This window comes from Pan troglodytes, chromosome 6 (assembly GCF_028858775.2).
Source record: "Pan troglodytes isolate AG18354 chromosome 6, NHGRI_mPanTro3-v2.0_pri, whole genome shotgun sequence".
Taxonomy (NCBI): Eukaryota; Metazoa; Chordata; class Mammalia; order Primates; family Hominidae; genus Pan; species Pan troglodytes.
In genome coordinates this window covers 150,922,471-150,937,445 of record NC_072404.2, presented here as the reverse complement: position 1 = coordinate 150,937,445, position 14,975 = coordinate 150,922,471, and the positions used below count along the sequence as shown (strand labels likewise).

General features: G+C 44.7%; 1 protein-coding gene across 4 annotated transcripts in view; it reads right to left on the bottom strand.

Moving 5' to 3' along the window:
- The window catches only part of NUP205 (nucleoporin 205), a 94,842-nt gene extending 82,742 nt beyond the window's left edge, over positions 1-12,100 (bottom strand). For 2 of the 4 annotated variants that reach the window (XM_527899.9, XM_016958191.4), the window contains exon 1: positions 11,409-12,100. In XM_527899.9, the coding sequence (XP_527899.5) occupies positions 11,409-11,436 (28 nt within the window). In that variant the 5' untranslated portion in view covers positions 11,437-12,100. Of the gene's footprint in view, positions 1-10,715; positions 11,193-11,408 lie in introns of those variants that run through there. The other 2 variants (XM_016958192.4, XM_016958190.4) reach the window with 2 other exon arrangements.
- Positions 12,101-14,975: the final 2,875 nt, after the last annotated feature.

Sequence of the window (14,975 nt, the reverse complement as noted above, 5' to 3'; positions counted from 1 at the left end):
TAATACATAATACTTAAAAAGTGAAAGTGTTTGGGAAGAATTTAGGTATTTCAAAAATAGTACTAAGGCCGGGCACGGTGGCTCACGCCTGTAATCCCAGCACTTTGGGAGGCCAAGGCGGGCGGATCACCTGAGGTCAGGAGTTCGAGACCAGCCTGGCCTACATGGTGAAACCCCATCACTACTAAAATATACAAAAAATTAGCCAGGCGTGGTGGCACGCACCTGTAATCCCAGCTACTCAGGAGGCTGAGGCAGGAGAATTGCTTGAACCCAGGAGGCGGAGGCTGCAGTGAGCCGAGATCGTGCCATTGCACTCCAGCCTGGCAACAGAGCGAGACTCCATCTCAAAAAATAAAAAATAAAAAATTTAAACTCCATAAATGAACAGTAAAGTATCAAAGAAGATAAGACAAACAATCTTTGTCTTACAGCTCACCAGTTGGGGAGATAAAATGTACATAAGTGAAATATTCCAGTAAAGGAATATGATTGTTGGCACAAACAATAAAATAATTTCAAAAGATCAAACTGATGGTCAGAGTTGGCTAAGGAATGGCTGCACTTGTGCAGCATTTGAAGGATGAGGAAAATCTGGGCAACAAACATCAGCCAAGAACAAGTGTGAGCAAAGGATCAGAGACAGGTGTGAAAGCATGAAAGAGAATTCAGAGCAGTAGCAAGATTAAAGAGGTAGGAGTAGTGCTTTCAAACTTTGACTATAATCCATAGTAAGAAATATTTCACATTTCAACCCAGTACACATGTATATACAAAACTGGAACAAAAGTATCATATAAAATACTAAAATTCAGGCTGGCTCTCACCTATAATCCCAGCACTTTGGAAGGCCGAGGCGGGCAGATCACTTGAGGCTAGGAGTTCGAGACCAGCCTGGCCAACATGGTAAAAACCTGTCTCTACTAAAAATACAAAAATATTAGCCAGGAGTGGTGGCGCACACCTGTAATCCCAGGTACTCGGGAGGCCAGGCACCAGAATCGCTTGAACCTGGGAGGTGGAGGTTGCAGGGAGCCAAGATCACGCCACTGCACTCCATCCTGGGCAACAGAGCAAGACTCTGTCTCAACAACAACAACAATAAAAAACTAAAATTAATTCATTTATTATATTCAATGCCCTATGATATTTTGTGTTCTGTCCCATTTTTGGTGAGGGGCCCACTAAATTGATTTTATCTTTATTGTTTTTTAAGATGCAGTCTCACTCACTCTGTCACCCAGGCTGGAGTGCAGTGGCACAATCTCCACTCACTGCAACTTTCACCTCCTGGGTTCAAGTGATTCTCCTGCCTCAGCTTCCTGAGTAGCTGGGATTACAGGCGTGCCACCACGCCCGTCTAATTTTTGTATTTTTATTAGAGATGGGGCTTCACCATTTGGCCAGGCTGGTCTCGAACTCCTGGCCTCAAGCAATCTGCCCACCTCGGCCTCCCAAAGTGCTGGGATTACTGGCATGAGCCACAGCGCCCGGCCCCTACTAAACCGATTTTAGACTCACCATTTAAAAAATATGACTCTAAAGCCAAAGGTTTCTGTTTGGAAATAAGCAGATAAGGTACTCATATGTGTTTAGACGCTGAAGGAAAAACTGGTCAAAACCAATTACTCAACAGATGAAACTTAGAACTAACTATAGCCTAAACATTAAAGACTGTAAACAGGGTAAACTGTTGAGAAAACCCAAATCCACATAAAGTTACCAGGATATAAGAATAACATGAAAGATAACTGTAATGTAATTAAATACATTATAACTCAATGAACAATGTCAGATGACACAATGTCATTTAAAAACATTTTTTTTTTTTTGAGACAGGGTCTCACTTTGTCACCCAGGCTGGAGTACAGTGGCACCATCTCAGCTCCCTGTAGCCTCAACTTCCTGGGGTCAAGAGATACTCCCCCGCTCAGCCTCCTGAACAGCTGGGACTACAGGTATGCAACCACACCCACCTAATTTTTGTTTGTTTGCTTTTTTTTTTTTTTTTTTTGGTAGAGACAGGGTTTCACCATGTTGTCCAGGCTTGTCTCAGACTCCTGGACTCAAGCAATCTACCCTGCCCACCTTGGCCTTCCCAAGTGCTGGGATGAAAGGCATGAGCCACTGCACTCAGCCGGAAAAAAAAATTTTTTAAAGGGGAGATATGCAGGGAGAGGACGGACTAAACCAGTGGAGCTGGATTATTTATTCATACTTTCATTCACTATCAAATATTTACTGAGGGACCATATATATATATATACATATATATATAGACTGAGCAAGACAGACAGAATCCCAAGCCTCATGGAACTTATAAATTGATAAGACTGACAGACATTAAACAAAGAATTCCAGGCCGGGTGCAGTGGCTCACACCTGTAATCTCAGCACTTTGGGAAGCCGAGGTGGGCCGATCACGAGGTCAGGAGTTCGAGACCAGCCACCTGGCCAATATGGTGAAACCCCGTCTCTACTAAAAATACAAAAATTAGCCAGGCATGGTGGTGCGCACCTGTAGTCCCAGCTACTCGGGAGGCTGAGGCAGAAGAATTGCTTGAACCCGGGAGGCAGAGGTTGCAGTGAGCCAAGATTGCGCCACTGCACTTCAGCCTGGGCAACAGAGCAAGACTCCGTCTCAAAAAACAAAACAAAACAAAAATAATTCCAAAGATATCTGTATAATAAAAGATATGATGAAGTACAGAGTGCTATGAGAGTACATGAAAGAGCCTAAACTAATCTGAAGATTAGGGAAGGATGCAAAGCGTCAGGTCTTTGATGTGGGGATGTGAGGAATCCACATGTCTAGATCTTCCTTACATAGAAAGATCATCCAATTCCCTGCTTTGCTTCTCCTGCTTTGGTCCCACACTTTCCAATCTTCTGATTAAAAATATAGCTCGACATATAAATTTCTAGCATGAAGGATGTGTTGACAAGGCAACATGAGTACCTATGCAGACATACTTCCCATTAAAGAGCAATAACTGGCAGACAGGGGTGGTGGCTCATCCGTGTAACGCCAGCACTTCGGGAGGCCAAGGCTAGGAGTTCAAGACCAGTCTGGCCAACGTGGTGAAACTCCATCTCTACTAGAAATACAAAAATTAGCCAGGCACAATGATGCACACCTGTAAATCCAACTACAAGGAGGGTTAAGGCACAAGAATCGCTTGAATCTGGGAGGCAGAGGTTGCAGTGAGCCGAGATCACACCACTGCCATCCAGCCTGGGCAACATAGCAAGCCTCTGTCTCAAAAAACAAATAAATAAACAAATAAAATAAAAAAGAGCAATAACTGGCATACTGGTTTACGTATCTGTCTTTTCTGAATTTGATTAGAGAATAATCAATGTATGGGACCTAATCAACTCTGGATACACTGAAAAAAATCAGATTTCTCTGCCTGCCAAAATGAGGACCTAGATCCTGGTGACTAGCTGACTTCCCTCAGGATCATTTTCTTGGCCCTCTCTCTAACTGCAAAGGATAGAGTAGGTTTCAGCCTTGGATTCCAGGGCCATGATGGAATTTTTCCTATTAGTAAATGGCAAAGTTTCCAGTAGCAGATGACAAAATGAAACTGGCATTGTAGGATAATGGTGTTCTAGTGTGGTTGATGGACTAGAACAGGCAGTGTCAGGAAACAAGGATAAGAGGTAAGTAAGCCACTTATAAGAAAATGGAACCGGGAGGCCAAGGCGGGCAGATCACCTTAGGTCAGGAGTTCGAGACCAGCCTGATCAACATAGAGAAACCCCATCTCTACTAAAAATACAAAATTAGCCAGGCATGGTGGCAGGTGCCTGTAATCCCAGCTACTCGGGAGGCTGAGGCAGAATAGCTTGAACCCTGGAAGTGGCGGTTGCAGTGAGCCAAGATCGCACCACTGTACTCCAGCCTGGGCAACAATAGCGAAACCCCATCTCAAAAAAAAAAAATAAGAAAATGGAACCTAAACTAGGATGAGGGCAGTACAGGAGGAAGAAAAGGTCTGCTAGTAACAGAAAGGACTCAGAATTGGTCATCAAATGGCACAGGGTATAAAGGGAAGGTATTAATGATGACTCCTACGCAAATCTGAAATATACCTTACCACAGACATTTCAGAAATCTGATAAAGTGCTGACAAAAGTTAATTTTCTCTCCCTCATTTTAAATATTAATTAATATACAGTAGGACCTCTGAAAAACCAATAAATTTCCTTGTACTATACATATTTAGTGTAATAAGCTCAGTGAATGGTAGAGAAAAATCCAATTTTTCCCCCAATAATGGTAAGCATCCAATTAAAGATCAAAACTCTACAATAGGCCGGCTGCAGTGGCTCACACCTGTAATGCCAGTACTTTGGGAGGCCAAGGTGGGCAGATCACTTGAGGTCAGGAGTTCGAGACCAGCCTGGCCAAAATGTTGAAACCCTGTCTCTACAAAAAATTTTTAAAAAGTAGCCAGGCATGGTGGCATGCGCCTGTAATCCCAGCTATTCAGGAGGCTGAGGTGGGAGAATCGCTTGAACCTGGAGGCAGAGGTTGCAGTGAGCCAAGAGCACACCACTGCACTCCAGTCTGGAAGACAGAGTGAGACTCCATCTCAAAAAACAAACAAACAAAAAAACTCAACAATAAAAAAACAGGTTCACTGGCCTACTTAGTTCGTCATTAATATCAACATAGCACCAAAGGGCCAGGCAAGGTGGCTCGCACCTGTAATCCTAGCACTTTGAGAGGCTGAGGTAGGCCTCCCAAGCAAGGTTCAAGGAGCTTAAGTGCAGGAGTTCAAGACCAGCCTGGGTCACATGGCAAAACCCTGTCTCTATTTAAAAAAAAAACAGGCCGGGCGTGGTGACTCATGCCTGTAATCCCAGCACTTTGGGAGGCCGAGGTGGGCAGATCACAAGGTCAGGAGTTCAAGACCAGCATGGCCAACATGGTGAAACCCTGTCTCTACTAAACACACACAAAAAAATTAGCTGGGCATGGTGGCTAACACCTGCAATCCCAGTTACTTGGGAGGCCGGGGCAGGAGAATTGCTTGAACCCAGGAGGCGGAGGTTGCAGTCACCTGAGATCATGCCATTGCACTCCAGCCTGGGTGACAGGGCAAGACTCCGTCTCAAAAAAAAAAAAAAATAGCTGGGCATGGTGGCTTGTGCCTATAGTCTCAGCTACTCATGAGGCTGAAGTGGGAGGATCACCTGAGTCTCGGAGGGTAGAGGCTATAGTATGCCATGACTGAGCCACTGCACTCCAGCGTGGGCAACAGAGTGAAACCTCGTCTCAAAGAAGAAAAAGAAAAAAAAACACCAAAGGTAGCCGCAACAAAGAGTTATCTTCAATCTGTCTTGAGTTTGACCAATTTCAGTAAACACCTTTTTTTTGTTTGTTTTTTGTGACAGGGTCTTGCTGTCACCCAGGCTGGAGTGCAGTGAGGCAATCACAGCTCATTACAGCCTCAAACTCCTGGGCTCAAGCAACCTCCTGCCTCAGCTTCTCTAGTAGCTAGGATTACAGGCGCACGCGCACCACCAGACCTGGCTAATTTTTGTATTTTTTGTAGAACTGGGGTGTTGCTATGTTGCCCAGGCTTGCCTTGAACTCCTGGCCTCAAGTGATCCTCCCTCCTCAGCCTCCTAAAGTGCTAGGATTACAGTAAATATCTTTTTTACTGATTACAAATGAAGGGACACTATAAATTTTTCAAAATTACTAAATATGTATTTTTACCATGTAGTTTAGTCAGTTGAGAAATACATTTATTTTCCTTAATGTTTAGGGATACCTCCAGCAAATCACATTTACTCACTCATTCACCATGTGTGAGGTATTGGTAAGATTACACTGCAGTGAGGAAAAACATTAATCATAATCATACATAAATGTAAAATCTGGCCGGGCGCAGTGGCTCACGTCTGTAATCCCACCACTTTGAGAGGCCAAGGCGGGCCACATCACGAGGTCAGGAGATCAAGACCGTCCTGGCCAACACAGTGAAACCCCGTCTCTACCAAAAATACAAAAAATTAGCCAGGCGTGATGGCATGCGCCTGTAGTCCCAGCTGCTAGGGAGGCTGAGGCAGGAGAATCGCTTGAACCCGGGAGGCGGAGGCTGCAGTGAGCCGAGATCACGCCACTGCACTCCAGCCTGGGCTACAGAGTAAGACTCCATCTCAAAAAATAAATAAATAAATAAAAATAAAATAAAATCCAACTGTGGTCAGGATATGAAGGATATGAAGGAGAGGTAGCCAGGGCAAGAGATCACATAATAGGGGACTCTGGCCTAGCCAGAGGAGAGAATTATCCATGAGGAAGTGATAACTAGGCTGAAATCTGAAGAACAAAAGTGATAGTTAACTGACAGGTGGGAGGTGAAGACATGCATTCCAGGGAGAGGACAACCTGTGGGTTTCCATGGCAAGAGGGAATGCGGCATGTCAAAGAACTCAAAAGGCCAAGAGAGCTGCAGTACAGAAAATGGGTTTGGCAAGATCATCACGCAGGGCTCACTTGCCCACGTTAAAGAATTTTGATGACCGAGTGTGGTGGCTCAGGCCTGTAATCCCAGCACTTTGGGACACCGAGGCGGGCAGATACGAGGTCAGGAGATCAAGACCATCCTGGCCAACACGGTGAAACCCTGCTCTACTAAAAATACAAAAATTAGCTGGGTGTGGTGGCGCACGCCTGTAGTCCCAGCTACTCAGGAGGCTGAGGCAAGAGAATCGCTTGAACTTGGGAGGCAGAGGTTTCAGTGAGCCAAGATCGCGCCACTGCACTCCAGCCTGGCAACAGAGCCAGACTCTGTCTCAAAAAAAAAAAAAAAAAAAGGATTTTGGTCTTTACTCTAAAAGATCAAGCCAAATGAAGATTTAAAACATGGGGACTTTTTGCTCATGCCTATAACCCCAGCACTTTGGGAGGCCGAGGCAGGTGAATCATTTGAGGTCAGAAATTCGAGGCACCCCTGGCCAACGTGGTGAAACCCCATCTCTACTAAAATTACAAAAATTAGCCAGGTGTGGTGGTGGGCGCCTGTAATCCCAGCTACTTGGGGAGGCTAAGGCAGGAGAATCTCTTGAACCTGGGAGGCAGAGGTTGTAGTGAGCTGAGATCACACCACCGCACTCCAGTCTGGGCGACAGAATGAGCCCCTGTCTCAAAATAAAAAATAATTTTTTAAAAAGGAACTTTCTGAACCACAAGAAACAGAAGTTAACCCTATTGAGAGCTGTTTACAAGGATGGAAGAGACCAGAATGGGTGAAGGAATAGGAGGTATGAAAAGGGAGTCAGTAGGCTGGGCATAGCAGTTCAGGCCTGTAATCCCAGCTACTAGGGAGGCTGAGGCAGGAGAATCGTTTAAACTTGGGAGGTGCAGTGAGCCGAGACTGCACCACTGCACTCCAGCCTGGGCAGAGTGAGGGAGGGAGGGAAAGAAGGAAGGAAGGAAGGAAGGAGGGAAGGAAGAAAGGAACAAAGGAAGGAAGGAGATGGAGTCCATGAATACTAACAAATCTTTTGAAAGGTTTGACTAGGAAGAGGACAGTAAGTGGAGTGACGCATGAGATCATCAGTGGAGAGAAAGGGAAGAGCAAGAGAGAGAAGTGAATACACAAGACAAAAAAAGGGGTAACAGGTGAAGAACACAATGGGTGGGATTTACATTAGGAAGACAGAGGAAAAGTGATTCAAAAGAATGCAGACACACCTAGGTTTATAGGTTTGAGAGTGAATAAAGGGAGTTCATGTATGTTGGCTCCTATTTTCTCTGTGACTAGAAGTCTGAGGGTTTAGTTAGTTGCAGGTTAAAGATTTGAAGAGTGTAGAAAGGTCTGAAGTAGTCACTGCTGTGAATGGACGAGGTGACCAGACTATCACAGAAGGACTGCCAAGCAGTGTTAATAGTTGCTTATTCACAAGTCTGTGAGTGTACTCAGCCAGGTTGATACAGGTCACAAGACTAGTTAAGTTATACAGCTGAAATACAAGCATAGGTTTTTTGTTTGTTTTTTGTTTGTTTGTTTTTAAGACAGAGTCTCGCTCTGTTGCCTAGGCTGGAGTGCAGTGGTATGATCTCGGCTCACTGCAACCTCCTCCTCCGGGGTTCAAGCAATTCTCCTGCCTCAGCCTCCCGAGTAGCTGGGATTACAGACACCTGCCATCATGCCAGGCTAATTTTTGTATTTTTGAAGAGACAGGGTTTCACCATGTTGGCCAGGCTGGTCTCGAACTCCTGACTTCAGGTGATCTGCCCACTTCAGCCTCCCAAAGTGCTGGGATTACAGGCATAAGCCACCACACCTGGCCAACCATAGGTCTTAGAACTCTACAATCTCTGTATTTTTTCCTTACAACTCCAAGATGTTTGATTTTTTAAAACTGTAATTTAAAGGAAGCACATAACATAGAATGCAATCTCAACAAATTTTAAGTGTACAGTTCAGCAGTGTTAAGTGTATTCACATTGTGCAACAGATCTTCACAGCTTTTTTCATCTTGCAAAACAGAAACTCTATGCCCCCTAAACAACTCCCCACTTTCCCCTTTCCCAGCCCCTGGCAACCACCATTCTACTTTCTGTTTCTATGAGTTTGACTACTTCAGATACCTCATATAAGTGGAATCATGTAGTATTTGTGTCTTGTGACTGGCTTATTTCACTTAGTATGTCCTCAAGTTTCATCCACGTTGTTTTATGTGACAGGATTTCCTTCCTTTTTAAGGCTGCATAAGGATACTATGTATATGCATGTATATGTTATGTTATGTATATGCATGTATATGTATTACGCATATTGCATGTATATGACACATTTCCTTTACCCACTCAACCCAACATTCATTCCTTGATGGAAAAAGAGTTCCTTCCCTAAGACGTTTAGTTTTTTAAAAAACCAGCTCCTGACTCTTGGCTTTTAAAAATGTTTCCTATGTTGCCAATTAAACACTCCTGACACAAGGCTTTATTATACAATGTACACTCTTTGCTGCTGTTGGCAACTCCTTTTCCCTCCAATGATTTGTTTAATAATTATAATAGCTTAGGGCGAGTATGTACTAAAGAAATGTATATAGGCCAGGCACAGTGGCTCACGCCTATAATCCCAGCACTTTGGGATGCCGAGGTAGGCGGATCACCTGAGGTCAGGAGTTTGAGACCAGTCTGGCCAACATGGTGAAACCCCGTCTCTACTAAAAATACAAAAAAAATTGGCCAGGCGCAGTGGCTCACACCTGTAATCCCAGCACTTTGGGAGGCTGAAGGGAGCGAATCACGGGGTCAGGAGCTCGAGACCAGCCTGGCCAATATGGTGAAACCCCTTCTCTACTACAAATACAAAAAATTAGCTGGGTGTAGTGGCGGGCGCCTGTAATCCCAGCCCCTCGGGAGGCTGAGGCAGGGGAATCGCTTGAACCCAGGAGGCGGACGTTGCAGTGAGCCAAGATCGTGCCACTGCACTCCAGCCCGGGCAACAGAGTGAGACTCCATCTCAAAAAAAATTAGCCAGGCTAGCCAAGCATGGTGGCGGGCGCCTGTAATCCCAGTTACTTCAGAGGCTGAGGCAGGAGAGTTGCTCCAACCCAGGAGGTGGAGGCTGCAGTGAGCCGAGATCACGCCACTGCACTCCAGCCTGGGTGGACAGGATGAGACTCCAACTCAAAAAAAGAAAAAAAAAAAAAAAAAGGAAAAGAAATGTGTATACCTTGCGTACTGACTCACACCTGTAAACCTACCACTTTGGGAGGCTGAGGCAGAAGGATCGCTTGAGGACAGCAGTTCGAGATCAGCCTAGCCAACATGAAGAAACCCCACCTCTACTAAAAATACAAAACTTAGCCCAGCGTGGTGGCACGTGCCTGTAATCCCAGCTACTCGGGAGGCTGAGGCAGGAGAATTGCTTCAACCTGGGAGGCAGAGGTTGCAGCGAGCCAGGATCGCGGATCGCATCACTGCACTCCCGCCTGGGAGACAGAGCAAGACTCCATCTCAAAAAGAAAAATTAAAAAATAAAATAAAATAGAGAAATGTATTATATACAACCACACGTTAAGCATATCTAATTGGGAAGGAAGGACCGCAATATTAAGCATGTAACTTCATTACTAACCTTCTAATATATACGTCTAATATCATAAAATGAATTAGGTTGTGCTTAAGCAGTAGCACTAAGTAGTTTAAGCACCTAAGACTGACTTAGATCATTAGATGTTTAACTCTGGGGACATTACGTAACTATTTGAAGCCTCTATTTCCAAATCTGTAAAACGGAGTATGTAACAGCAACTACTCCAAAGGTGTATAAACGGGAACTGAATGAGATAAGCACGATAATAAGTGCAATGCTGGGATATAGCATGTGTTCAGTAAACATAGCCTTCATTATAATTTATCATAGCTTTTCTGAAATGATTTGATTTACAAAACAGATTTAGACAACTTTTCAAGAATATCAGTCCTGTGGAAAATAGAACCAATACTTTAAAAAAGAGTCCTTTTAAGTGAGATTCTCACAAGCATTTACCACACAGATATACTCTTAATCTTGCCCGCGAACTTCAGAGCATCTCAATCGAGGCATTAACATTCTAGGCACCAAATTATTTTTCCGGACTGCTCTGACCATGAAGGACTTTCTGCATCCTTGCCCCGCCTACTATGCGACAGCAGTGTACCCCAGGAAATATGACAATCAAAATGCACTCACTCATTCAAACACCACTGGAGGGCGGTACGGCCCGAATTGAGAATCACCGAAAGAGGATCCACCCCAAATCTTCCAGAGTTCCTTTACTACCTTCTAGATTCAATTCCACCCCGAAAATCTACAGCTCCAAAGGTACAAGAACATCCAGGGCCTAACCACATCCGCAGGGTTAGGAGACGTCTGCTGAAGCCCCGCCACCTTCTTCCTGACCACCTTTCAGATGGCCGACTTCATAATAGGGAGTATTCGCTGCCTGCAAGATCTCCCACCCTATAAGGAACTCCGACGCCTACTTTCAGCCTCTGCTCATGGCTGGAAAATATCTCGGGTCCTCTGGCTTCACTGTGGAAGACCTGACGCGTATTCCAGCGAAATCGGGACCACAGACGCACAGTGAAACTTGGGGGTGAGGGGGGCCAGACTCAGCCCTGGGCTGTGAGAGATTACACACCTGGGTCCAGCGGCCCAAGCCTCACTGCCTGGAATCTCAAACCCCAACTCGAGGGCTGGAGCCGCAGCACCGACGCGCGCCATTCAAACTGGGGAGGGGTGGGACTCTAGGCCCAGAATTAGGGAAAAGCAGGCACCGCACATAAGTGGGGTCCTAGACTCCGAGAAACCTCACGGTCTCGTCTCTCCGTGAAGACCTGGTTATCGCTCAGCTCAATGGTCTTTCTGTCTGGCCACACTTACCCGAATTTACCGCCAAAGGCGTCGCCATCTTAGAGGCGCACTAACAGAGCCCTTCTGCCGCATGGAGGCCCCAGGAAAGGGTGAGGCTGACCTGAGCGAAGCCTGAACAAAAAGGCACCACACTGTCCCCTCCACGCTGGGCCGTCCCAGGCGTACAAAAGGCTCCAGAATCTGCTCTGGGTCACAAACATCAATTTTCATTGGGATTATTCCCATTCAAATAAGGCGAGGGCAACCACTTCAGAGACACGAGGTCCTCGATCCGACGTTCATCGTGTAGTGCATCCTGGGACTTGTAGTTTCTAATGATGAGTTGGTTAAGTGGAGAGGAAAAAGTAAAGTGGAATAGAAAAAGATATTCTGAGAGTAGTTATTAAAATGACGCCCATTTATGACATTATAAAAGCCGTAAATTCAAATCATTATCTCCGCTTCAAGTTAAATCTTCCTTACAGTGGGGAGTGAAGTAAGGTGTGAAGTGTCTGCACCTCAAAAAGCCACTGACCGGTTACAAACTAAGTTTCCGTGACATTTCAGTTTACCAAATATATTCTGTCAACATAGTTGCGTAGAGCGAAACAAATCATAATTTTTAATTATAAAATTTTCAAACGGATACAAAATTAGAATAGCAAACACTCAGCATCAATAACGTGGCCAATTTCCCACCACGGCAGCCCCAACCCACCCTTACCACCCCAACACCCTACCCTCCCCACCCCCCGCCCCCGATTATTTTGAAACAAATTCCAGACATATCGTTTCATAATCACCAAGTATTTTTCTACCTGAGCACCCAAAGTAGCTGAACTCTTTCTTCAGTTGTTAAATTTTAGTTTGCTGATTTTCAAACTAAAATGTAAATAATCATTGCTATTTACAGCTATGTATTAAGAAAAATTTTATAGCCATTATCTCATTTAATCCCTGCAAACCATTCTATTGGGAAAATGATATGATTATAACTATTTATGTCAGAGACGCTCCACGTGCCTTACAATCTCATTGTATTAACTCTCCATCATTCCCATTTCACTGTTGGAAATCAGAATCAAATAATTTAGACAAAAGCATAGAGTATGTTAAGAATATCCAGAACTGGCAGGGCGCAGTGGCTTATGCCTGTAATCCCAGCACTTTGGGAGGCCAAGGCAGGCGATCACTTAAGGTCAAGTGTTTGAGACCAGCCTGGCCAGGATGGTGAAACCCCATCTCTACTAAAAATACAAAAATTAGCCAGGCATGGTGGCACGCACCTGTAACCCCAGCTGTTAGGAAGGCTGAGGCAGGAGAATCCCTTGAACCCGGGAGGTGGAGGTTGCAGTGAGCTGAGATCATACCACTGCACTCCAGCCTAGGCAACAGAGTGAGTGAGACTCCATTTAAAAAAAAAAAAAAAAAAAGAGTATCCAGAACAGAACATTTATTCTTTTGAACAAATAATATCAAGTAACACAATGTACATTAGGTTTGAAACACAAAAGTCACTGGTGATTTTTTCTAAAAGTCATTGTTATATAGAGACAAATGCCAAACTACGATTAAAGTGGTTTTAAGGAGTGAAGTGGGGAAGAGAAAGTAAACGCAAAGGAATTTTTCAAGAAGTTTATCATGAAACTGAGAAGAATACTGAGCAGGAACTTGACAGGAAGCGGCATTCAAAGATTTCTCTCTCAGCACAACTATTACAAGCCTTTCCCTCTCCACATGCACGTTTTAAGCCCACACGCTTCCCTCTCAGTAGATAACTTTGCTTTCTATAAAGTAACTCTTTAACTTCCAGCAACTCCTCTTCACCTATCATTACACTTTACAAGCATTCTCTCACAGGCTTCTTCAATTCGTAGCAATTGGGATATTGCCATCATAAGCCCCTCTAAAACTGCGCTTGGTATGTTTACCAGTTATCAGTCATCAAATTCCATGGGCACTTTTCTGAATTATGATAGTTATAGGCCGGGCGCAGTGGCGCACGCCGGTAATCCTAGCACTATGGGACGCTGAGGTGGGAGAATCACCTGAGGTCAAGAGTTCGAGACCAGCCTGGCCAACATGGTGAAACCTTGTCTCTACTAAAAATACAAAATTAGCTGGGCGTGGTGACAGACTCCTGTAATCCCAGCTACTTGGGAGACTAAGGCAGGAGAATCGCTTGAACCCCAGAGGCAGAGGTTGCAGTGAGCCGAGATCGCACCATTGCACTCCAGCCTGGGTAACAGAGTAAAAACTCTGTCTCAAAAAAAAAAAAAAAAGAAAGAAAGAAAAAAGAAAGAAACAAAATTATATTATCCTGTGGCTACTGGGGCACCAATGATACTGGTTTTCCTCCTCTTTCCAGTTCTTTTTTAGTGTTTTACGTGGACTTCTCTTCCTCTTCTACCCACTAAATCTAGCTCTTCCCCTATAGTCATCTCTAGTTTCTGTCCTTTTCATTCTACATGCTTTCTGTGGGACATCTTATGGTTTCTTACTACCACCTGCTTGCTGATAAATTCTGTGTTTGTATCTCTAGTCCAGTCCTCTCTCTTGAGCTTCATATTTGTAGAACCAACTGTCTACTTCATATCTGTATTGATTGCCACACAGGCGTTTCAAAACCAACATGTCTGAAACGTAAATGATCACTTTTCCCCTAAAACTCTGCCACCTGTATCCCCACCCAGTTGCCAAAATCGGAAACCTGGGATTCTTTCTGTATTCTTCCTTCAATTGTCAAATCCTGTTCATTCTACCTCACAAATATTTCTGGAACCCTTTTCCTCTTCTCTGCTTTCTATGCCATTGTTCAAGTCTCATCTTCTTAAACTTGGTATTTTGCAATAGCCTTCTCATTTGTCTTTCTTATTTCCATCTGATCTTCCTTTCATGGACTCCTAAGGTGATTTTTATTTTTTATTTTATTTTATTAATTTATTTCAAGACACAGTTTCACTCTGTCGCTGGAGTGCAGTGGTGCAATCTTGGCTCACTGCAGCCTCCACCTCCCGGGTTCAAGCGATTCTTGTGCCTCAGCCTCCTGAGTAGCTGGGATTACAGGTGCATTTCACCACACCCAGCTAATTTTTGTATTTTTAGTACATGGCGGGGGGCGGGGGGTTTGCCATGTTAGCCAGGCTGGTCTCGAACTCTTAACCTCGGCTTCCCAAAACACTGAAATTACAGGCATGAGTCACTGTGCCTGGCCTGAAAGTGATTTTTAAATACAAAAAAACATGACCGGACACGGTGGCTCACGCCTGTAATCCTAGCACTTTGGGAGGCCAAGACGGGCAGATCACCTGAGGTCAGGAGTTCGAGACCAGCCTGACCAACATGGAGAAACCCCGTTTCTACTAAAAATACAAAATTAGCTGGGCGTGGTGGCGCATGCCTATAATGCCAGCTACTCAGGAGGCTGAGGCAGGAGAATTGCTTGAACCCGGGAGGCAGAGGTTGCGGTGAGCCAAGATCACGCCATTGCACTCCACCCTGGGCAAGAAGAGTGAAACTCTGTCTCAAAAAAAAGAAAAAAAAATATGGCCAGGCGCAGTGCCTCACACCTGTAATCCCAGCACTTTGGGAGGCCGA